We start from the raw sequence: 25,982 nt of genomic DNA on the forward strand, positions 1-25,982 counted from the left end.
CTAAATTTTGCCAACCGCCCTCAAAGCACCGAGGAGTGACTGAGCAGCCCCTCCCAGGCTCTGATCCAAGATTTCTGCCCTCCTCATTCATTCCTTCTTTCGGTCTTATCCGCCGCACTCCCTAAACACGCGCGCGCTCACACCTGCACCTATGAGCGCTCACACTCATGCACACACGCGTACTCACACCTGCACCTGCGGGCACGCACACGCATGCACACGCGAGCGCTCACACCTGCATCCACAAGCGCACAGCCCTCCGTCCTCTGCAGCTGCAGGACCACAGACACACCCAGTACCGCTGCCGAGTGGAGCGGGAGGTGGCGCGAGCCTGGGGGAGGGAGTGCAGAGCCACCCGCCCCTCCCTCGCTGTGGTTCTCTCTCCACCTTCCAGGATCCCAGTCTTTCAAAACTGATGGAGTCCCCGGATCACGTGGGAAGCCCGCCCCCACCCCCCACCTCCACCCCCTCTGCCTTTGCCTGTGGCCCTTTAAATCGGTTATTACACATTATTGCACAGAGATCCGTTTGTAGTAAGGGGCAGAAGGGGAGGAGAGCAGGGGAAAGAAGGAGGCGGAGGGGAGAGAGAAAGGAGGGGAGAGCGAAGAAGGGAGGTGGAGAGAGAGAGAGAGAGAGAGAGAGAGAGAGAGAGAGAGAGAGGAGCGGAGAGAGAGCCTCCCGCTGCTCTCGTTGGAGAAGGGAGTGACTGAGGGGCTGGCGAGGAAGGGACAGGATGGCTTAGAAGCCTCTGCTCACTGAACCCACGACAGGGAGGGGCTCTAGGCAGAGTCTGAGGCTGCCGTAATGGCTGGGGCTGGTGAGTCCCCTCAGGGGCCCTGAGAGCCCCCTACCCCGCCTCTAAGGGACACCCCAGAAGTTAGCATCAGTGGGACTTGGAAGCTCCGATTGCAACAAGTAAGTTGTCTTCTTTTCCTCTTCCATTCCTCCCCCAGCTTACCAGATCTGGAAGGCAGGACGGCACTCTCAAGGTGCCCAGTACCCCTAACAGCTAGCTTTTACCAGAAACCAGCTTGTTTAGGAGCTGGTGGGGACAGGAAAGGACTTAGGGTGGGTCCAAAGTTCAGCCAGGAGATCTGAATTCTCCATTGCGGGAGGGCTGCCTTGGGCAGGGTAGTTTTGCCTCCAGAGAGCTGGCTGTAAGGCTGTCAATATCTCTGTTCTGGGACTAGAGCAGGGATTCCTTAGGGTCTCCTGGAAAGCCCCCTGGGTCTCCTGAGAGGCAGAGGGGGAGGAGCATCTTTCCCCTGGGGAGTGGAAGTGGCTCTGCCGCAGGTGGGGGTGGAGAGGGCCAGGGTGGGGTGGTGAGCTCTGTCAACATTAGATCCTCAGCTTAATCGTGCTTTCTTTAAAGTCTGGCCAAATTGGATGCATGGCCTTGCTATTTCTGTCCTCTTGTTGCCCAGTCACTTCCTGCATGCCTCCCTATCTCTTTTTAAACATCTTTCAAACTGTTCAGAAAGGCCAGGGGTCAAGGCACCAAGGGCAGGGAGAGGGAATAGGGCATGGCCTGGCCATTATTTCCATTTTCGCAACCCACAGATCTCCCTGAAGAGCTGTCTGTGTCTACCCTCAAACAGGGCTTCCCTCTGCAGCCCTTATGTAGCGTGGGGTCCTCAGATCACCTCTGGCCCTCAAAGGCTCAGGGCCTGACTCCCAATTTCAGGTCAGTTAAGGCCAGTCCAACAACACCAGAAGATCAGTGGGCACATAATGTTTGCTTTGTGTCAGACTGTGCCAAGTACTTCTGAAGGATCTAAAGCTCTCCTTTGATCCTTTTAATGGAACAGATGTTATCATCCCCAGTCTATAGGTGAGAAATTGCAGTTTAGCGAGCGAGGATGTGTAACTTTTGGAGGTACACAGCTTACAAGTGAGATTCCCACCCGGGTGTCTCCAAAACAAACCTTTTTTTCCATCACTAAGCTAAGCATCATAGGGCTTTCTAGTTCACAAAGCACTTTTCCATGGGGGAGAGAGGCAGTGAAAAGAAGCTAATATTTATGGAACCAAGTACTGAGCTGGACACATTCATATGAGTTAATTTGGACACGAGTCCTGAGGTAGAGGTCATTTCAGTGGCTTTAAAGATGACACCAGAGCTTAGAGAGTTCTGAGCACTACTCATAAATGGCGGAGTTATTAACTTCTAAACCTTGTCCTCTGACTTCAAACCCAGAATCTTTCCACTGTCAAACACTAACCCTGGAAGGTGTTCTGGCCTTCCCAAATCCATGCCTTTTTCTCAAACCCAGGTATAAATTGTATCAGCTGGCTGAATGAGGCCCTGGGGCTTCGTAGAATCTGAAGGAAGAGACAATGATGTGGGGGTTGGAGAGAAAGGGCCCTTGGTTGGGTTTCGACACAAAACTTTTGGTCAGCATGACTGCGACCTTAAACTATTGATCTGATCTGAGGTGGCATCACTCCACTTAGAGGCCTAAGGCAGCGCCTTCACTGGGGTCATCAGACTCAGGGTGCGTGCTTCTTTGCAATAATATCAAGGAACTGTCACTTAATGTATGCTTACTATGTGACATTAAGTATTTTATGTATGTGGTGAGATTGTTTTTGTTTATTTTCCTATCCACAGCTTTTCCCACGACTCTTTACCTCCCCTCATCCCAACACTTTACAGAGTCCTGTACCCAAACACTCTGAACCTAAGTTCACAGGGTAGAGACTTACAACCTAAGGCTAGGGGAAAACAATCAAACAAACAAAACGCCATTCTTTTAGCTTGCAAGGCATTGGGGAGAGGGGCATTTAGCAAGTGATTATTACTTGTCAGGCTCTGTTCATTAATCATGACATTGATAATAAATTATTTCCACAGCATAAATGATTAGAACAGCACCAGAGCCACCATTGGAAGACAAAAGACCACACAGAGAACTTGTCTGCATGGTTCACAAAAGCACAATGCTCCCTATCCTCCCCAAACTGTGTCCTAGATTCATTCACTCTAGCTTGCCGACAGAAAGGGAATCACTCAGACACAGGTTCTCCCGTCCTCTCCAGAAGGCATGACACAGTACTGGCATTCCTCGCAGGAGGTGCTTCTTATTTAAGCAGCACACCTGAGTAAACAGAGAATGAGTGCACACCATCCCACAAGCAGAACAGCCATGGGAGGAAGTGTAAGCAGAGAAGGGGCTGTGGGAAGCTAGCTGCCTTCACTGGTGATGAAGTCAAATCCCAGTGGGATCCCCAACCCGGGTGCCCCTGAGTCTGCAGGGCACACCCTGAGCAGTGCAGAGCTCAGGGGGCCCAGCAGAAACATCTGTGTGACTCTCACTAACATTATCTCTGCCTCACTGCCCCTGGCAGACTGTGCAGCAGTCTGGAACTTTCTGCAAGCACTTGCCTGGGTTTCTTGTCCAGAAGCAGCTCTGGTCACCTGTGATGAAGTTAACTCTACAGAAGACGAGAGATGACTAGATAGCCCATTCTCTACTTCTCATTTGCTCTGAAAATGACGTAGTCCTCTACGCCTTCTGCGGTTAAAGCGACAAAAGGTGTACTGTGCTTTCAAGTACTGAAAACCCATGTCTTTAAATTGTTTGTTTTTACATCAGTTCAACAACCGTTTATTAGATCACCTAGCATCTGCCAGGAATAATTAATTTTTGGGAACCTTGGAATGTGGTATGCTTTCCACTTAGGAGAACGTTAGCAAAAGCTTGTGTTTTCTGAGTAATACAGATTGATTATTTAGGCAGTGGGGTGGAGGGTGATGGAGAGGAAGGAGAGGCCCAGCAATCCATTCGGTAGTTGGAAGGAGCCATTTTCACTGTGTTTGAACTACAGACAGGCCACTGAGAGCTGGCAGTGTTTCTAAGAGAGGGCCCATCATCGGATCTCTGTTAAGACAGTTGTCAGCCATGGAGGAATTTTCCTGTTTTTCCTAAAGAAAAGAAGAATGGGAGTTCAGATACAAAAAATTGTAGGGAGACGTTTGAGGGGAAAAAATACCTGATTATATTTCTCTAGGAGACTTGTGGAATGGCTTTCACTGGAATAATTTAAAACAGAGGGGACAGCTTCCCTTTCCTGAGACCCTGGCTGCTATGGTGGCCCTGCCAAGGCACCATAGCTTATCTAGTTCCTCCTACCTTGACATTCTGATAAGCGAGCTATTCTAGTCAACAGAACACAGGCTGGCAGCAACCCTTGCCAACAGCCATGTTAAGTTAAATGTCAGAGCCAAACCTTTAACACATGACCCTGGAGATCCAGGCTGGTGCATAAATGTTAAGTTCCATTATCATTCCAGACTAGAGTGGGCTGCGGGGCAACGGTCAGGGATAATCTGATCTGTTCAGCAGGTGGCAACAGCACTTCCTGGTCACTAACGGTCAACCCATATGGCGGCCAGAGGCTGGGGTGGGGGTGAAAAGGGAAATGTAGGGGGAGTGTGAGGAGAGAGCATGACAAGTTTTTAGTCTCTCATTCTCACCTCCTGTGACTTGGTTGTTTGTGGCTGGCTGTGCTGCTCACCCCTTCGTCTTTTCTCACACTTCAGGTTTCCTCCCTTAAAATCAGGTAGGCCCTGAAGCCATCATCCTACTTTATCACTTGCTGCTCATAAAGGAAAAGCGGGGGGAAAGCAAGGGCTGAGAAATACCATCTGGGAACAAACCTGTGCCCTGTGCCTTGCCCTCAGAGTCTGCTCCCCTCCCAACATATGCTATTGAGCACATAGTGCTCAAAGCCTGGCCAGGAGGAAGGTTGTGAAAGCACCAGGGGTGAGGCGCTGCCTCTGCTCTAGGAAGCTGGCCACCCAACGGGGACAACAGATCCCACAGGTGCCCGGGTCCCAGAGACCCTTACAGACACAGGAATAACAGCCAGCTAACATGGGCTATGGCACGGCAACATCAGTGGATGTCAGGCTATGCTGTCCTCCCAGGCCCAAGTCAGGCTGCCTCGGTCACTTTGGAAAGTTCCCTTTGTTGAATGAACTTAAAATTACTCATATATTCCTCTAAAACTGTGTACAGAACTCCTACCACAGGCTAGACCTTGTATAGGAACCTGTGATAGAAGATTAGGTCATATACACACCCTGCCTGCCCTACCTTGGATAGCTCTCTCTGAACTGGGGAAGGCAGGCGTTCTTGTGAATACATTACAACACTGCAGTAAGTGCTATTAAAGAGATGGAAGGAGGACAGGAGGGCCAGTGAGAACCAGGGAAGTCTTTCCAAAGGGGCTTGGAAAACAGGAAGGTTTGCAGAGATGGTGGAAAAGAGTAGGGAGCCCAATGGAGGGACCTGGAGAGCCCAGTTCCTTGGCTCTGAGTGAGCTCTAGGGAAACCGGCCCTGGTCCTTTTCTTCATCTGTTTGCATTTCCCAATTTCTTCTCTTAAGTGCTCACACTCAGTCACATTTTATTTCTTTTTTTGCTCTTCCTTTTCCTTTTCAGTTGGTCCCCTTTTTCCCCTTCATTTTTGTCTTTTTTTCTCACTCAGTCTCTTGACCATAAATGCCCTTTACTGATTCTCTAGTTCAATCCCTTTTCTGCTGCATTCATTCTTTTATTTCTTTTGAGATAATTATAAGTTTCCATGTAGTTTACGAAATCATGCAGAGCTCTCCTATATTCTCTACCCAGTTTCTCTCAATGGTAACAGCTTGCAAAACTATAGTTATAATATTTTTAAAAATTGACAATAAAACAAGTTTCCCACAGCATAAGAAACACTCGACAAAATGAAAAGAAAACCTAAAGAATGGAAACAATATTTTCATACTACACACCTGATAAAGAGTTAATGCCCAAAATATATAAAGAACTCTTACAACTTAATAGCAAAAAATGAGAAAAGAATCCAATTTAAAAATGGGCACAGGACCTGAACAGACACTTTTCCAAAGATGTACAATGGCCAACAGGCATATAAAAAGATGCTCAGCATCACTAATCATCAGGCAAATACACATCAAAACCGCAATGAGATATCACCTCACACCAGTTAGAACGGCTATCATCAACAAGGCAAGAGGTAAGTGATGGCAAGGGTGTGGAGAAAAGGGACCTGTGCACTGCTGGTGGGTATGTAAGTTGGTGCAGCCGCTATGGAAAACAGGATGGAGATTCCTCAAAAAATTAAAGATATAGCTGCCATATGTCCTAGCAATTCCACTTGTGGAAAAATATCCAAAGAAAATGAAAACACTATGTCAGAGATACCTGCACCATGATGTTCACAGGAGAAGTGTGAGCAATAGCCAAGGCATGGAAATATATATATATATATCATCCTACTTTATCTATTGCATTTCCCTAATAGCTAATGATCTCTTCATTCCATATAATTATTATATGGAATATAATGGAATTAGATATATATATGGAATAGAATTGTTTATATATATATATATATATATATATATATATATATATATATATATATATATATATATATAATTATTATTCAGCCATAAAAAAGAATGAAATACTGCAATAACATGGATGGACCTTGAGGGTATTATGCTAAGTGAAATAACTCAGACAGAGAAAGACATATATTGTTCGATCTCATTTATGGTGGAATCTAAAAAAACAAAAACAAAACAAAGACATAGAAAAAGACACAGACTTGTAGTTACCAGAGGTGAGCGGGGAGGGGGAATTGGGGGAAAAAACTTTTCCATCACCACAAAGATCCCTCATAGTTACCCTTTTATATAGCCACACCTACTTCCCTCCCCTCCCATCCCCTCCTTAACCCCTGGCAACTACTAATCTGTTCTCTATTTCTACAGTTTTTGTCAGCTCAAGAATGTTATATAAAATAGAATCATACGATCTGTCACATTTTGGAATTGGCTTTTTTCACTCAGCAGAAGTCTCTGGAGATTCATCCAAGTGTGTGTGTGGATGTGTGTGAATTGCTGTGTAATATTCCTTGGTGTGGATGTACCATAGTTTGCTTAACCATTCACCCCTCGAAGGACATCTAGGTTGCTTCCAGTTTGGAGCTTTTATGAATAAAGCTGCTTTAAATATTTGTGTACTGTGTGAACATAAGCTTTCATTTCTCTAGGATAAGTGCTCAAGTGCAATTAATGGTTCATGTGATAGTTAAATGTTTAGTGCTTTTTTTTAAGAGACTGCTTTCCATAGTGGCTATACCATTTTACATTCCCACCAGCAATGTATGAGTGATCCAGTTTCTCCACATCCTTGCCATCACTGGTGTTGTCGCTATTTTTAATTTTAGCCATTCTGATAGATATACAGTGATATCTCATTATGGCTTTAACTTCCGTTTACCTAACGGCTAATGATCTCTTCATGTACTAATTTCTTTCCATAGATCTTTGTGTCTTTTGCCCATTTTCTAATTGGATTGTTTGTTTTACTGCTGAATTTTGAACTTTGATTTCTGTATATATTCTAGGTTCTAACCCTTGTCAAACATGCAGTTTGCAAATATTTCCTAGAACTCTGTGGCTTGTCTTTTCATCTTCTTCACAGGGCATTTTTGGAGCAAATGCTTTTAATTTTGATGAGGTCCAATTTATCAGTTTTTTATTCTATGAATCAGGCTTTGGGTTTTGAATCTAAGGACCGTTTGTCGGCTATAGATCTTGAAGTTTTTCCTATACGTATTTTCTAAAAGTTTTATAGTTGTATCTTTTACATTTAAGCCCATGTTTTGCTCTGAGTTAATTTTTGTATAAGGTTTTAGGTCGTTTCACTTTTTTTGCCTATGGATGTCCAATTGCTCTAGTACTGTTTGTTGAAAAGACCGTCTTTCCTCCACTGAATTCCTTTTTCACTTTTGTCAAAAATCAGTTGGGGTTATCGGCCTTTTGTCTAAGATCAAGTGCAAAAATCAGTTGGGCATACGAGGTGTGACAATTAAATTTGCCAACTTGTTGCAACAATGTTGCTAACCTTTTTTTTTTTAATATCAGAGGGATTATTCATTATGAATTTGTACCAACTGGACAAACAGTTAACCAGTTTACTATTTGGAAGTTTACTTTTCACACAGCTGTACAGGCTGTGTGGAAAAGCTAGGTGAAAACGACCTGAACTTTTCGCCAACAATTCATGGCCCTTGCATCACGACAATGCACCAGCTCCCACGGCACTGTCTGTGAGGGAGTTTTTAGCCAGTAAACAAATAACTGTATTGGAACACCCTCCCTACTCACCTGATCTGGCCCCCAATGACTTCTTTCTTTACCTGAAGATAAAGGAAATATTGAAAGGAAGACATTTTGATGACATTCAGGACATCAAGTGTAATACAACAGCTCTGATGGCCATTCCAGAAAGAGTTCCAAAATTGCTTTGAAGGGTGGACTAAGCACTGGCATCAGTGCATAGCTTCCCAAGGGGAGGACTTCAAAGGTGACTGTAGTGATATTCAGCAATGAGATATGGAGCACTTTTTCTAGAATGAGTTCACGAACTTAACTGCCTGACCTCTTATCTGCAAAGATCTCTTTCTGGGTTTTCTGTTCTGCTTCTTTGATTTATGTGTCTGTCAATACCACATAGTCTTGATCACTGTAGCTATATAATAAGTTTTAAAATTGAGTAGACTGATTTTGTTCACTTTATTCTTGTTCAAAATTGTTTTACCTCTTTTAGTTTCTATGCCTTTCCATATAAATTTTAACATAATTTTATCTATATCTACAAAAAATCTTGTGGGATTTTGATAGGAATTGCATTAAATCTATATATCAATTTGGGGAGAACTGACATTTTACTGTACTGCATCTTCCTATCCATAAACACAGTTTATTTCTCCATTTATTTAGATATTTTTTGAAATCTTCCATCAGCATTTATAGTTGACAGCAGTTTCTTTTTATCAGCCATGACCTAACTCTGTGCCCTTAGCATATCACTTAGTTTCTCAGACCTTCATTTTACTTTCTGTAAAATGGGGATAATAATACCTACTTTGAAATGGCATAGAAAGGGTCAAATAAGACAGCAAATGAGAAGTGTCTGGCTCTAAGTATTCAATGACTTGTTTCTCTTCAACTGATTCTCTTATCTGTTCTTTCTGTTCTTCTTCCCAATTCTTTTTGATGCCTACATTTACTTTCACTTCTCTCACTGTCTTTTCTTTTCATCTATCGTTTTCTTAATTTTCTTTCATTCTCAACCCCTATTCTAATTGTCTTCACTCTAGTCTTCTCTTATCTCACTGGCTTTTCCTGTGTCATTCGTTCTGCCATGATATTTGTCTCATTCCTGTTTATTGGATCATTTGGGAGTATTCTCTTTACTTTGTTTTCCTTCAACTTAAGAGTGTGACTCCAGAGTCAGTCATCCTGGGTTCAAATCCAGATCAAGAACACTAGCAGTTTACACACCATCCCTTGTCCCTCAGTTTCTTCATCCATAAACTAGGGAAAACAGAACCTACCTCATATCTTTTCTGAAACAATGAAATGAGTTAATTCATATAAAGCTCTTAGAATGCAATCTGATATATGGAAACCCCAATAGTTTTCAGCTGTAATTATTGGGATTTTACCTATTATGTCCAGTGTCTCTGGTCCTTTCTCACTGGCTCTCTCGCCGTCTATCACATCTCCTCTCCCCGCCCCTCCCATTGTTTTTTTTTTTTCGTTTGTATATAAGTATTTTCATATTCACATCATCTTGCTTTCTTGCTTTCACTATACCCATCTCATATTCCCTAATCATCATTGATAAATTGGCACCAGCCCAGGAAATCTGTCCCTTGGGCTGTAGAGAGGAAACAAGTGGTTTTTCATTTTGATTTAATTATTAACCTCCTTTATTATTTAATGCAGATTACATACTCGCAGTGCAGGGTTGCAGTGAAGAGAATGTATTATAACTGTGCTGCTTGCTTTCAAAGAGATAGGCTTAAAAAGGAAAAATACTGGATAGACAGATACAAATGTGGGGAAAATGTAAGATAAATTAATTTGATTTACATGCCCTTCTACTCATGATTTTTCAGACATCTTCTACAGGGGTTTTGGAAGGTAAATCCGGATCCTGGCCAGTAAGCCATGGCTAAGTATTCAGATGAGTGGATGGATATAAGGACCCCATGGGTGGCCCACAGCAGCCTTCGAAGGAGGGAAATAAAATATTCCATCTGAAACAAATGAGAGCCAAATAAGTTGAGAACCTTAGTCACAAGCTTACAGCCTGTTCCATAGATGCATTGCTCAATAATGAGCTACATATGAAATGTTAAATTGCTTGAAAGGTACTCACATGTGATTAAGCCTTTCAAATCTACTTTCCATACCTTGCACTAAACCTAATTTTGTCATTTTAATAATTGCTGAGTATATTTGGACTCACTTAGATATACTCAAATGGATCTTTTAAATACCATAAAAAATGATATTTTTGTCTCTGTATTAATATCTCCAAAAATTTGAACTCCACAAGCAAATGCCAGATCTGTCGGCTCCCATTTCAGATGAGAACTCTGTCTTCCTTTAAAAACCCTACGCGAAACACCATTTAATGCTCCTTTCTTTCCTTTCATCTTTATTGTGAGCTCCCAATAGTTTTGTTTCTTTAATGACAGCATGGAATTGGTCCATAGCACTTCTAGTAGGGTGTGTGTTTCTCTCCAGATACCACAAAATAATGCTCAGGGGTTTCTTACCTCCTTAGAATCGTGGTGGAGAATGCTCCAAGGATGCCATCTAATGAGCTGCCCATTATCTTCCCCTTGTCTGGGCTGCCCAAGGCTCTGAAGGCCCCAGGCTCACCTGGTGCCCCTTGTGCCACCAACTGGCCCCCTTCACTGTCCAGCCAGAAATCAGGGCCACCAGTTAGACTTATTGTTAAATCTCTCAGTGTTTACGTTACATAAAACTTCACATTGTCTATTTCTCTGTCTACAATGCCATCCTCTTGGGAATTAACCAGCACGCGTGTGCCCTGAGCAAGCCACAACTATCCAACCATGAAGTGGGACTAATATTATAGGGTTCTCATGAGCCAATCCAAGAGTTTTGAAAGAACCCCACAGAGAAGCGAATTACCATTATTATTCCATAATACTTCCATCTAATAATAATACTGGAGTTATTTCATGCCTCTTACCTGCTCTTAACCTGTAACAGTTCAGGTAAGGGGGCCAAGTACATTATACTGGTACTTGGCAGGGTAGGATATTTCTGATAAAATGGCAGATATTTCATTGATATTATGATTCCTGTGGATAGTTCCATTTCTTACATAGGATAGACCCAGGGTTGGGATCTATGGAGAAATGTACAATCCAGGCCCAGGAGAGTCAAGATTATAATTCAGGACCAAGGTCACACTCTGTTTAGTGCTCTGGACTTCAATGGGCATCGAGTGGGAGAGTGGGAGAGCATGGGCTCTTTAGTCAGGCCAGTGTCATTCAAAAGCCAGGTGCTGCTGCTCACTAGCCATGTGACCTTGGGCCAGTTCTCTACCTTCTCTGAGTCTCAGTCTCCTTATCTGTACAGTGGGCACACTGTACTCACTCCACAGTGTGGCTGAGATGATTAAGTGAGCTAACATAGATAAGGCAGCTTGTGCAGAGTAGCACACACAGAAATGTTACTTCTGGGGCTAGTCTGCAAAGAAAAACAAGAAGTCAGCAGAAGCTGCTGCAGAAAATACATTGAACATATGTTTAAAACAAAAGCAAACAGAGTGTAAAGGGCATAGGGAAAGTGGCACAGATGGAGAGATGTTCCCTAAGAGCTTGCTCTGGTCATGGTGTGCCTGAGTGAAAACTAAGGACATCTAAGTCACTCTGGGAGCAACTTCAGCCCTACATTCACATTGCCACCCTGACTTTGATCTAAATTATAATCCCACTCACGCTAAGGACCAGATTCCAGAGGGTCAAGAGATAGCACTAGGAAGACGAGGCATGTGGCCTATTGGAGGGACAGAGGCAGCCCCAGGACCGGGGCCTGGGATGCTTGGGGAAGTGAGACCTGTGACACCCCCAGGAAAGTCATTCTGAGCAGTCTGATGCAGCAGGGCCCCATCCCCTGAGACTTCCTCACCCTCCTTACCCAGTGGCTCCTGGCAGAGGCCTTAGCAGCTCAGCAATCAAGAACATGGTGTGGAAGGTAAGGAAGTGTCCCATCTGGCACAGCCTGTTCCTCCATCCACATTATCCCTGACTCCATGTTCCACTGAAAGCCTCTCCCCCTGCTCCTGACACACGCTCCTCCTCACACAGCCAGGAAACACCTTTGCACTCCAGAGAGAGGGGTGCCAAAATTCCCTTTGGCTATGGCAGACCTCAGCAGAATCCTCTCTCTTGGGAACTCGGCTTAAAACAGAGCTAGCAGGAGTATGCATTGCTCGAGCCCTCGTGAGTCCATGACTGAGGAGCATTCTGGGCATGAAAACCAGCACATGTGGTCTACCTCCACTCCTCTCGCAAAGCTCCGCAGTCCTATCTTCCCAGGATGCCCTAATTGTTGGTACTCAGCATCCATGACATCTGAGCCAGAGACAGCTTGGGAGGTGACCTAACCCACTGTCCTCTGGAGAGGGAACTCTCGCCACCTTCTCTGAAGTATTTATAGTCAGAAATCTCTCCCCATTGAGAACCACTTCTACTGGCAGTGAAATGGAGGACGGTAATGCTTACCCAAGACTGATCTCTGCAGCATACTTACAGGGGGTGCAGTTGGAAATGGCAGCTAGGTAGAAGATGCATTGTAAGAACAGGCGTGTCACGGCAGGCACCTGCAAGATGGAGGGGATGGGTGGTGGGACAACGCTGTGGACAGAGACGGCGCTGGTGGGAACCGAGGGAGAAGCTCATTGACCCCTGCTTCTGCTACGGTGTGAGTCCCATATTGGCCTCCTGGTTTCCTTCATGGCAGACTCATTAGTGCAGACAGGAAAGCTTTGAGGAGAATGTATTGACGTTACCACAACCTCTTACCTCCACGTTCAGTGTAACTCAAAGTACAACCCAACATGTGCATGTGAGGAAAGGCTCTCTCCGACTCAAGAGCCCAGAAGCATAAATTGGTAGCTGACAGAATGAATCTGACTCACAGATACATTTTCTTAAGCTAGCTCAGTGTTTCAAAATTGTTGAATTCATTGGTGACATTAACAAAAGAAATTTCATATGTAAAAGCCTTCATATCTAGATTTTCTGGAGAAAGAAAATGGAAGATCTTGCAGCACTATCTCCACGTTCTTGCATGGCTAGAGCTTGTTTAGCTGGAACTGAGTCGCTGTGGCCCCCTTTACGATTTCATGTGTGCTCAGCTCACCCTCAGTCCCACCACTCCCTACGGGTCCCCAAAACCCAGAGCAAGTTTTGATTGTTCTGACCATGTGCTCATATAGTTAATTGCTTTTCCTAAAATAAAGAGAATTTTCCCTTTTTAAATCTTTTTCTCTCTCAAAAATATGAAAAACGAGTCCTCAGAAGATTCCACATTTGAATGAAAACAGGAAAAAGTGTATCATCTGATCGATAAGCATCGGCAGTGTGTCTGTGTTGAAAGAAGCAGCCGGTCCATTCACTGACCTCACTCATCTGCCTTTGTAGGCAGCAGAGTTTGGTACCAACCTCATAGGCTCTGGTTACTACAGCGTGCACACCCCAGTGAGCTAAAATGTTCACGAGTGACAAGGTATTCGCACCCCCTCCTAGCTTAGATAGAGGAAAATCCAGCCATGAATTGTTATGAGTGAAACTGGTGCCTGCTAGTTAGTGGTCTCTGCCTTACAAGGGACCATATTGTCCAAACAGAGACTCTTCTGGGATTGACCAGGGCACTCAGTGATTATTCCAGAACAACAGATGTTAGCGGGGACATGTGGACACCCTGTCTCCTTGGAGCAATTAGTGGCCTGTGGGAGCCAATATTGCTGTAGTTAAAGTCAAGGAGCAGCCGTAAGCATAAACAGGGGACTTTTAGCTCTGGAGGAAAGCAGAAGAGTGGGTGGAGGGTATAGCCCCAACAGGAGGAAAGGGGGACGGTCCCAGCTCTGCTGTACAGCCTGGGCACAAGGGCCACAGAGCCATAAATCACAAACTGGTTTCCTGACACAGATCAGGACGTGTTGGCTGGCTGTCTCCTGCGCTATGTATTTCAAGGCCTGACCCCCGCGGAGGCTCGGAACCACTGATGACCAGGTCAAACCCCAAGGGCCCAGGAGAAGCAACCTCAGAGGCAGCGGTGGCTGCTTTTGGAGGCTTTGGAGGTAGACATACCTGGTCTTGCCACTTAAAAACAGAGTGGCCTTAAGCAAATCACTCTGCTTTTGTGATCTGTCAATGAGGTTACTAAGACGGACTTAATAGATTTGTTTGCATATTACATGAGACGGTGCATAAAAAACACCCAGCACAGAGATGGCACATAATGGGTACTCCATATGTGACTATTAGTATTGTCTGCTCCCCAGTTTCTCAGGTCAGGAAGGCTCAACCCCCCTTCACCAAGACTTTCCTGACTCTTCCTCCCCCACCCTGGCCAAGCAGAATTAAGAACTGTGCCTTGGTCTCTCTGTCACTCTCTGTTGCCCTGATTGTTGCCTTTGTGTTGCTGGGCATACACGAGCTCTCTAAAGGCAGAAAATAGAGCTGTGGTCCTTAGTCTAGGTTGCCTGGGGTCAAGTTCTCTGGGCTGGGACATAGGCCTCAGCATGGCGTCCAGCTCCCAGCTGATTACAACGTGCACCCAAGGTGGGGGCTGGGTTGAGGACCAGCAGTATCCACATCACTGGGAGCTCCTTGAAAAAAAATGCAGACTCTGGTGTCAATGTCAGAAACATCCAAACCTGTGGAGAATTTTATGAGTTTATTTGAGCCAAACTGACGACAACTGCCAGGAAGCAAAATCTCAATGAATTGAGAAACTGCTCCAGATAATGGCAGTTTTGCAGCTTGTTTTATACATTTATACAAAGGAGAAGGAGACGTAAGGAGGATTACATGAAATCCATTGGTGGTAGATTAAGGAGGAGGGAGAAAGCAAAGTGGGGAAATCTCTGGGATGGATAAAAAGTACTCGTAAAACAGACACATAATTCTTTTACATTGGTTGGCACAAGAGAGTTAATCATTAACATTTTGCAGCACATAGGGATGGCATTCAGGGAACAAGATAACCAGGAGGTGTTTTGTGCTCTGGTGCAGTGGGTTGTGCCCTGAGGGGTCCGGAGAAAGGGTTTACTCTGACATTCCAAGGGTATGTTATCTCAGATACAAAAAGACAACAGACAGGCTTACTTCAGGTAAAGACTGGCGTAGGTCAAGGAAGCTACAGGCTTAGGACTGGACTACCTGCCACCACCCCCTTTTAGTTAGGAATTTTTATGTTCAGATGTATATGGCTACTTTCAGTCTCTGAGTTTGTAAGGCCTGCCTTGCAGGCCCCCCCCTGAGCTTGTGAGGTTTAGTATGTGGTCCCTCTTTGTCCACACTGGAAACCCCAGACCTACTGAATCAGAATTGCACTGTAACAAGATCCTGTGAATGGAAAGCACAGGAAGGCTGGTGAAGTGCTTTTCCACTTCCTCCCACCCCCAGGGCTCAGCATAGTGCCAGCTTGCAGTAGCTGTTCAGTGGGGGTTTCACTGATTGACAGAACTAATCTGTGCCACAGTTTCCAATGGGCTTTCACACCTAACATTTCATGTTCAATCACCTAGATATTTTTTGAACCCAAGTTCAAAGAGTAAAACCTTCAAATATCCAGGAATTAAAGAATAGACTTCCACCTAATTTGTTAAGAACAAATAGCTGCAAAATGATGACAGGTTTTAAAATAAAATACCTGATGGGTTTTTAAAGATTTATTACTACTGAGCTCTTTGCCATTAAACCTCAGAATGCACCAAAAAGAGAGTTTGTTGTTGTTGTTTGTTGTTGGTAAGGTTAGAAATGTTGAAAGCTGGGAAACCAGGTTTGGTCCCGTGGAGGAGCCTCCTCATCCCTGGGGTGTGGGCACAGGCTCTGGGTGGCGGGGGTCGCTGGCGACCCCTCCTTGGCATAGAGAGGGTCAGACACTGGCTTCTGGCCGCCTCACACGGTCCCCAGAGACAGGGCCTCTGTCTCCGCTCGCAGACCCCCTTGGACCTTCTCAGCCCTGTGTCTGTCCCGGGCTTGGGGGAGGCCATGTGCCTGCGCGGCTTCCCCCACCTCCGCCAAGGGGGAGCTGTCCCGGGACTAGAGGCAGAAGAACAGCTAGAGCTGCCCTTTACGTTGAGGGGGGGGCGGCATTTGTCCCCTGATAGCTTGCTGAGAGAAGGGGGTCATGGAAAGCCTAGCTCGCGGCAGGGCGACCAGGGCCCCGATTCCACATTCCAGGCTGCTGCTCTCGGGGCTCCCTGTCCCCTCTGCGTGCTAGGTTCCCCGGTGTCCTCCAGGCTTAGGAAGCTCACTGGTCCCTGCTGTGGTCTGGGACAAAACCAGTTTCCTGCCGCAGTCGGGTCTCCCTTTCCCCTACTCCTCTCCCCCAACGCTCCTGCGGGTAAGGGTCGGGGTGGGGGCTCATCAGGGACCCAGGAAGCCAGGAGCAGAGGAGAGGCAGGTCATGCAGCAGGAGAAAGGCCCGGATCTGAGCTCCAGAACAGTCTCTGCCTCAGTGTGGAAGCGCCAAAGCAACAGTTCTAAGAAAATTCTTCATGCCCAGCTTCTTGGAGAAAGGGATCAAGAGGTTCCCAACCAGGAGGGCACGGAGATGGAGCGTGCTAAAGGCCTCCTCTGGGAGAATTAAGGACAGCTCTTTTGTGCAGGCACCCGAGTCTGGAGCTGTGTTTGGATCTCAGCTCCACGGCATTAGCTGTGTGACTATGAGCAACTTATTCAAGCTCTCTGCCAGTTTCCCCCTTTGCGAAATGAAGACAGTCCCACCCTTGTAGGAGCAAAAGACATGAAGCAATGGAAGCATAATGCTGACACCCAGTCGGCCCTGGGGACCAGGTGGTTCTCCTTCCTCATCCTTGAATTGCTTGAAGCACTGGGGTGGGCATCTCCTCCCGTCTCCCAGCCCTACCCATAGATAAAAAACAACAATAATAATAATATAGCTACCACTTAAAAGATCTTCTATAAACCAGGCACTGTACGTGCACCTTTCATTTAATCTTCATAGGAACTCTCTTTGGTTGGCACTATTATCCCCATTTTGCAAATAAAGTAACTGAGGCTTAAAGAACTAACTTCCCCAAAAGTCCTGGGCTCAAGATATAATAAGGAGCTAGACAATCTGATGCCAGAGTCCGTTCGCCTAACTCTTCATTACCTGGTTCCCCTTTCTAGACTGTGTTTTATCTCTGCCATAATAAGGTACCACCGACGAAGTGGCTTAAAACAACACCCATTTATTAGTTCACAGTTCTGTAGGTCAGAAGTTCAGTCACAACTGGACTCTGCTCAGGGTGTTACAAGGTGTCAACCAACCACTGTCTCCTCTGGAACTCCGGGCCTCTTCCAAGCTCCTGTGGTTGTAGCAGAATTTACTTCTTTGTGATTCTAGGACTGAAGACCCCATGTCCTTGTTGCTGTCAGCTAGGGGCCGCTCTCAGCTTTTAGAGGTTGTCCACATTCCTTGCTCCATGACCCTCTCCATCTTTAAAGCCATCAAAGGAGAATTTCTCTGTCATCTAATTCCTCTCATGCTGCCAATCTCCCGCTTTAGGAAAAGCCCAGTCCCTCACCTGATTAGGTCAGGCTCACCCCAGATAGTCTCCCCTTCTTAAACTCACCTGTGCCATAACATAACCTAATCATAGGAGTGAGTGTCCTATCCCCAAAGTCAGGAGGCATTTACAGGGAGATTATCCCTGGGAGAGGGGGGCAAGAATCTTGTGAGCATCTTAGAATGTGGCCTTTCTATGCCTAGTACATGCTCTATTGATAATACCTTTAATACCCCCTGCTAACCTGGAAGATCTCTGAAGGCATTGGAGCAGCTATTCAACAACCTGTTTGGAATATTTCTATATTTTAACAACCAGCACAGCCATCTAGATTTATATAGAACAGTATGCAAATATCTCAGTGTGAGATCTCAGTATATCCTCTCCATTAATCTTCTTCCAATCTCATCCCATATCCCAAATCTTAGAAAATGAAGACTGACCCCTCACATTTAAGAGAGAAAAGAGGAGATCATTAAGCATGTCTGCTGTTTCCATTTTCACAGTAGGGAAACTGAACCTGAGACAAGACTCCCTGCCCAGTGCTCTCTTCAGAAAACCCTGTTGACTCCCCAAGTGCAGTTCCTATCAACCTTCTGTGTCCATGACTCTTGACTTTCTAGAGCATCTCCATGACACACAGTTTTCTTCACTGGGGGAAAGGGGTTAGAATTCTTCATACAGAAGTCCATTCATTAATGGATGTCACATGCATCAATGTATCATTTAAAACACAACTTCTTTTGATTTTGCCTCTTTTGATTCTTTCTCCACTTGTGTTTATATATCAAAGAGATTAAACCACTTTGTTGGACTTTAAGCTCCATCTTTCCCAAGAGCTTTAATCGCGTCTCGCCACAGCTTCCCATCAGGAGTAAAGATAAGGCGTGGTGCCGGGCGTGCTGAGGTTTAACAGGACCTGCTCAAGTTGGTGCCTGTCTCTGGTCCTGCAGAGAGCAGCGGTGGTACCTGGCGTGCCTCAGCCAGGCGACATCTTCCTCACTGCCTCTCTCTCCACAGGCAGTTCTGCACAGACCCCCGGGTTCAAAGGGTCAGTGATAGAATACAAACTACACAAAGGCTGAATATATATGCATTTATCTTATTCACTGCTTTATCTCCAGCTCTTGGTACAGGAGCTAGACTATAATAGTTCCTCAACTAATGCTTGCTGAATAGATGTATCAATTAATGGAATGGATTTTGAAAATCTCATTAAATAAGCTTCATTGTCCCTGAAGGTTCTTTTGACTTAGTGGGCCTCCAGCACTGGAGGCTAGGAATTCTAGGATAGGCATTTTGCTTGCCCTTTGAAGAAATCTGGTTAGTTAAGGCTCCAAGCCTTTCAGCTCCAAGCCTGCCCTGCAAATCGGCCACTGTGGGGTGGAGTGGTGGCTGGCGGCAGGGGCGGTGCTTTCCACACATGCTTAGGCCTCTTTCTTCATCTTTAAAATGGCATTAGTGGGATATTGCATTAAATTTCAGTTCAAGGAGAGTTGAATATAAATATTTATATTTACAATTATACTTATATTTATGTTTGTATTCAGACATCCCCCTAATGGCACCCAGGGCTGGATAAGCAGGAAATATTATCTGAGGTTTACAGCAATAAACTGAGACAAAGACAGTTAGGACTGTTTCTTTGGATCACAGAGCGAGTTTGTTGGAAGCTGGGCTGGAATCCAGATCTCACCTGAGCTCAGCGAGGAACTGCTTCTGCAGACAATTCCAGCGCACTTAGAAAATGTATGCCAATATCAAATTGGAAGTAAACCTCCTTTTCCTCTCTGCTAAACACAAGAAGTTTTCCAACCAGAGCTGAGGTGTGCTAAAAAAACTTTTTCTGTTTCCAGGACCTTCTCCTACAAGAACATATAAAAGTATGTTTAAAAGTAAAGAAGGAAACAGTGCAGAAAATCAGCAAAAAGCAGTTTTCCCAAAAGATCTGAGGGCAGGAGGACGTACTTTCCCAGGTACCCTGGCCAAGGACTTCACTCTTGAGGGCACTGTGCCGGCCCTGCCTAACATCAGGTGTTCAGGGAGTCCAAGGCAGCACTTCTCCCAGACCCTATCTGGATTGTAACAGCTGAGGTCCCCAGGGGCACACAGGGCCTTAGGATTCGAAGCATTTCTCACTGTTTCTGGGCATCTGCCATCAAGTTTTCAGTAAAATGTCTCCCACCTAGGGGCAGAGCAAAACCATGCTTGGGATCCGGCAAAGCAGCGCCAAGTGCTTCCCTCATTTATCTTTGTAACTGTCGTGGCAGGGAGCAGGGAGCAGGTGGCCCTGCGCAGAGTGGGAAATGGGCATCGGATGTCTGAGACAAACAGCCCTTCCTCTGACCCTTCAATACAGTATTTTAAAGATTACCTTGAAATTGCCACAACCACCCAGGCAGCAGAGGAAACGGTCTGTCAGCATCATCTGACTTTCCATGGTGGGTGAAAGCTTCTGCGTATGGTCAATGAGGCAGTTGGCTCGATGGTTTACAGAACATTCACCCAAGTTGTTCTATCAGGGCCACAATTTCCAGGGAAGGCAAGAACGTGGGAAATCAAGAAAAGCTTACTTATAATGACAAAGAAGTGCTGAATGATAGCATCCCCGAAGGTGACTTCTCTCAGGATCAGAAGCGCATAGAACTTTCTGGAGGGAGCAGCTCATCAGTCTAAGCACAAGCCACAGAACTTCAATTTCTGCAGGCCTTTGTATGGTGGGTGCTGTGAGCCCTCAGGCTGGAGCCCGATAAACCGAGATCCAAACCTAAATCGGTCACTTACTTGAGCTTCATGTTTTGGATCTGAAGATTGGAGAGTTAATAAAAGGAAGTGTTTAATAATAGCTTTGTTGTGAGAATTACTAACGAGTTAATGGATATAAATTTCCTAGCACAGTGCCTGGCTCATGTAGTGCTCAGAAATTCAGGTTGCTGTTATTAGCTGCAGAGATTCTCATGGTCTTTTCTAGCCTCATTAGTATCTCAGAGCGTTTTAAATGGGGATGAGCAGAATAGCAGAAAAACAGACTGAGTACTATAGGTTTCTGGGTATTGCTTTAAAGTGCAGTATATACTTCAAAAACATTTTACAGCCTTTTTAAATTTTTATTTTTATTGAGATATAATTGACATATATTGGTGTATTAGTTTCAGGTGTACAACATAATGACTGGATATATGCGTATATTACAAAATGATCACCACAATAAGTTTAGTTAACATCCATTCCCACACAGTTACAATATTTTTTCTTGTGATGAGAACTTTTAAGAGCTACTCTCTATTCAACGTTCAAGTTAACTATAGTCATGATGCTGCATATTACATCCCCAGGATTTATCTTGTGACTGGAAGTTTGTACCTTTTGATCCCTTCACTCATTTCACTCACCCCTTCACCCCCTCCCCACCCCCTCTACCACCAATCGATTCTCTGTATCTATGAGTTTGGTTTTATTTTTAGATTTCATGTATAAGTTTATAGTCTTTTGAAAATCTTGGAGTGTTAATATCATGCCCACCGCAATTTTTTAGAGGGCAGGGAATTACTGAAAACAAAATTTTTAATGGTGGAAAAAGGGGATATAAAGGAAAGAGCACAGGATTTGGGCTCAACAAGCAATAATTCAAATGTCAGCTCTGCCACTTACTTGTTTGGTAGCCCAGGTGTCACTTGACCTCTTTGGGATGTTTTCTTATTTATTTACCCATGTATTCACTAAGTATTTTTTGAGTACATAGAATGTGCCGGGCTACGATCTGGGTGTTAGGAATAGCTTAGGGAGCAAAACAGATCAAAAGTGTGCCTTTGGGGCCCTTACATTCTCATGGAGGGAAAGAGATTATTAGAAACTAGCACAATGCATAAGCAAACAATATAGTATTTATATGATGGAGATTGCGAGCTCTACCTGATGGGTTGTTGTTGTGCTGCATACCAGTGGCTCACAGTAGGCATTTAATAAATTGCTGCAATTGTTATTTTTTAAAATTGCTCTCAGATTTCTTGAAGTCCTTTAACACTTAGTGTATACTTTGCACTTAGAAACTGTTCATTTATTCATTCAACAACTCTAGAGCTTTTATTATATGCTAGACCCTATGCTAGTCACCAGGGATACAAGCCAATAATAGAAGAAAACATAGTCCCTGCCCCTGAGAACTCCACACTCTTGTCTGCTGTATACTAGATGTGAGGCCTTTGAGCACACAGAGGTGGGAGTGACGTCAAAGTCTGGTGTTTCTGGGAATCAGAGCAGTCCACTTCACTGATGATGTCTTTTTGAACTCAGCATATCCCAGCTATGGCTGGCGATTCTAGGAATGCTATGAACCAGGATATGGAGATTGGAGTCACCCCCTGGGACCCTATGAAGATTCCCAAACAGGCTCGAGATTACATCCCCATTGCCACAGACCGCACCCGCCTGCTGGCGGAAGGCAAGAAGCCCCGTCAGCGCTACATGGAGAAGAGCGGCAAGTGCAACGTCCACCATGGCAACGTCCAAGAAACCTACCGATACCTGAGTGACCTCTTCACCACACTGGTGGATCTCAAGTGGCGCTTCAACCTGCTGGTCTTCACCATGGTCTACACCATCACCTGGCTGTTCTTTGGTTTCATCTGGTGGCTCATTGCTTATATTCGGGGTGATTTGGACCATGTTGGTGACCAAGAGTGGATTCCTTGTGTTGAAAACCTCAGTGGCTTTGTGTCTGCCTTCCTGTTCTCCATTGAGACTGAAACCACCATTGGGTACGGCTTTAGGGTGATCACAGAGAAGTGTCCAGAGGGGATCATACTTCTCTTGGTCCAGGCCATCCTCGGCTCCATCGTCAATGCCTTCATGGTGGGGTGCATGTTTGTCAAGATCAGTCAGCCAAAGAAGAGAGCGGAGACTCTCATGTTTTCCAACAACGCGGTCATCTCCATGCGGGATGAGAAGCTCTGCCTCATGTTCCGAGTGGGTGACCTTCGCAACTCCCACATCGTGGAGGCCTCCATCCGTGCCAAGCTCATCAAATCCCGGCAGACCAAAGAAGGGGAATTCATCCCCCTGAACCAGACTGACATTAATGTGGGCTTTGACACAGGGGATGACCGTCTCTTCTTAGTGTCACCACTCATCATCTCCCACGAGATCAATGAGAAGAGCCCTTTCTGGGAGATGTCTCGCGCCCAGCTGGATCAGGAGGAGTTTGAAATTGTGGTCATTCTAGAAGGGATGGTGGAGGCAACAGGTAAGACACTTCATCCTCCTTGGGCCTTACCACACACAGTAGCTTAGGTTACTGGGATTCCAGAGGATGAAAGTTCATGCCTGAGAATCCTGAGATGGCACTGTCAACGAGCCCAACCCCTAAGTCGTGATCTAAGGAGTATTGTTACTCAAGATGGAGTAATAACAGCACGTAACAAGGTTCACTGAACTTTCCCAACTTCCAGGCAGGGTTCTAAACTTTAAACATATATCTCGTTTGATGTCCTCCCATGCCCTCTGAGATAGAGTTCCTTACATCACAGATTAAGAAACAGAGACACAGACAGGCAATTTGTTTGTCCAAGAGAAGTGCTACTAGGTTGTAGAGTCAAGATGCACATCGAGGAAGGGGGACCCGAAAGCCAGCTCTTGTTTCCAACAGGCTACATCGCCTGCCCCTTCCCATCCTGGAGCAGGTAAGTGTTTACCCCAAAAGAGATGTGCAATCAAATAACTTTGGGAAACATGGGATTAAACAAAGGTGACCTGGTTTCTTAATGGTTTGGCTTACGGTGTCTTACATGTTGTGAATAGCTTCATGAGGGTGAACAGTGAGCAGAATTTCCCAAACTTAAGGGTTCCCAGTGTCACAGAAAGCTCTTTTTGAAGAGACCTATGCCCTAGACCTGTGGGAGCAGCTCTTCTTGCTGCCACTCTCCAGAGCAGCCTGCCCCCCAGCTCCCCGATGGAAGGCTGGCTCAGTGATCACTGGGCATGCAGAAAACAGTGCATCCAAGTTCAATTATGCCCAAGGCATGACCTCTCTGTGGCCAGCCTGGCACCTCCCTGCTCAGCTACCAATTCTCACAAGCAGCTGGCAACCAAGACTTTCCACCATTCCTCACTCATGGCAGAGCTCTGTGTGGGCCTCCAAAGAGTGCCCAACCTGAGAAGCCCAAATGCCCACCCACACCACTCGCTGGACCTCCTGGAGAGAAGGGCCCTCAGCAAACCCTGCACCCTGCTTCTTAGTCCCTTCCTCTTGCTCCCTTTCTCTTTTTTTCACTGAGTAGGCTAAGCATTTGTAGAAAACTCACTCGGGCTTGGAATGATATGTATTTTTCTAATTCTTGCAACTACACCTCAGGGCTGGCTTCAGTCTTACTTTACAGATGTGAGAGCTGCATGGGGCAGCTTCATGTAGATAGGAGGTGGCCAGACACAAGTCTTTCACTTACAAACCTAGAGCTTTGTCTACCACACCACACTGACCCATAAATACTAGGAGCCTGCCACAAAGGTGGCCAAACAAGCCTTCTTCAACTTTCATAAGCTGGTTGCTGGGTGGGAGAGTTAGACAAGGGCAGCCACAGACCTTCCCATGCAGGGCCAGTAGGACCTGGCTAGGGGAGTGGCAAATAGACTCCAGGGGCTAGTACAGTTGGGCTGCTTAGCCATCTGCTGGGCTAGAGCCTGTACAGGCAGCATATGGTGGCAGCCACAGGAGTCCCTGGGGACAAGGACAGTCGGGATGCTAGAAGCTTCCTCCAGCCTGGCCAGGCGCTCACAGGTCATACCGCCCTTGGTGCTAGGCTCAGGTTCAGACCACAGGCTGAGTTTCTGGGGGAGGAGCTCAATGCCAAGGCCAAAAAGGAGGGGTCAGGTCAGACACATGGGGACAAATAGGAAAGCCATTCATTACCATTCCCCTGGCTACCCTCACTGCTACCTGAAGCGGAGAGAGTGAGTACTGAGACTGCCCAGTTGGCTTCCTTCATCTGGTCTCCTTCAAAGTCAGTGGCCTGCAGTTGACCTTCCCCATCTGGTTGACCTCCCCTCCCATGACCTGGGTTACCTTTGCTGCTGTCCTTGGGACTGCAGGGAGACCAAAGACACAAGGGAAGGAGACCACCCACACACATTTGTTGTGATTTCAATGATCTCAATGGTTTGATTGCTACATTATAGAGGCCAGCATCGGCTGTGATTTTAGGCCAGGGTTTGACTGTACAGCTCTGCCATAACTTGCCTATGTGAGTTGGGGCAAGTTGCTTAACTTGTAGGAAAATGAGGATAATGATCTCACAGGATCATTGGGGGAATTGAATGATTAAATGGAGTAACATATTCTAAAGCACAGTGCCTGGCACCTAGAGGGGCTTCTGTCCTTCACAAATGCATTGGAAGATGACTACAAGGGGCACAGGTAGGGTTTCTAGCTATATGTTTGCCTCCTGCCACATGCCAGGAGCAGGGACGGAAGAAGAGCAGGGAGAGCTCCAGAGGCTTTGCCCAAAGGCTCCCACAGAGGTACTGTCCAGCTCTTAGTGAAGCCCTGAAAGTGTAGATATCTGACATTCCTGCATCTCGGCTGGTCAGAGGCTTGAGCCTCCACAACTCTGCTGAGACCGGGCTTTGGGCAATGAGGGGCAAGGACTGAATGGCCACACCTGACCCAGACAGCCCTGCATCCCCACCCCCAGAGCAGAGAGCAAGCTATGAGCCCACAGTGTGTGGGGTGCATTGGGGTTGCCCAGCACAGAGCACAAAGGGATAGGAAGCAGCCTTCAACCTGGACTTGTTTGTATGACACCCCCACCAGAGAAAGGCCAAAGCTGGAGTGAGCTTCTTCTTCAGTTCCCAAAGAGCACTTGCTCATACCTTCCTTGGCCAGAAGATTAACATCAGAAAGCTGCTTTCCTGTGACCCTAAGCACAGAGGCTCCCTTCTCCACAAACAAAGCTGCCCTCCCTCTCTGGAGAGAAAGTAACACCTAAAAATAACACAGGCATGTCAGGGCTGAGTGGACAGGGAAAGGAGGCATTGGAGCATGCTCAAATCAAGGAGCCAAGCTCTGTGTGTGAGTCTGTGTGTGTGAGTGTGTGTGTCTCTGTGTGTATGTGTCTGTGTGTGTTTGTGAGTGTCTGTGTGTGTGTCTGTGTGTAAGAGAGAGAGACAGAGAGAGAGAGAGAGAGAGAGAGAGAGAGAGAGAGAGAGAGAGAGAGAGACAGAGAAGCTTCTGTCCATATGTGTCTACCCAAATCAATCCCCATGTGTTTGGAATGCCTGTAGGCTTCTCTGAATTCACTCTCTGAATTTATCTTTGTTCAAATCATTT

General features: G+C 45.8%; 1 protein-coding gene across 1 annotated transcript in view; it reads left to right on the plus strand.

Annotated features, from left to right (window-relative positions):
- The first annotated feature begins 484 nt into the window (after nucleotides 1-484).
- Nucleotides 485-25,982, plus strand: part of KCNJ5 (potassium inwardly rectifying channel subfamily J member 5) — a 32,228-nt gene continuing 6,730 nt past the window's right edge. The window contains exons 1-2 of the mRNA XM_081037990.1: nucleotides 485-915; nucleotides 21,956-22,904. Of these exons, the coding sequence (XP_080894116.1) occupies nucleotides 21,968-22,904 (937 nt within the window). The 5' untranslated portion in view covers nucleotides 485-915; nucleotides 21,956-21,967. The remainder of the gene's footprint in view (nucleotides 916-21,955; nucleotides 22,905-25,982) is intronic.

This window comes from Rhinolophus hipposideros (assembly GCF_964194185.1).
Source record: "Rhinolophus hipposideros genome assembly, chromosome: 24".
Lineage (NCBI taxonomy): Eukaryota > Metazoa > Chordata > Mammalia > Chiroptera > Rhinolophidae > Rhinolophus > Rhinolophus hipposideros.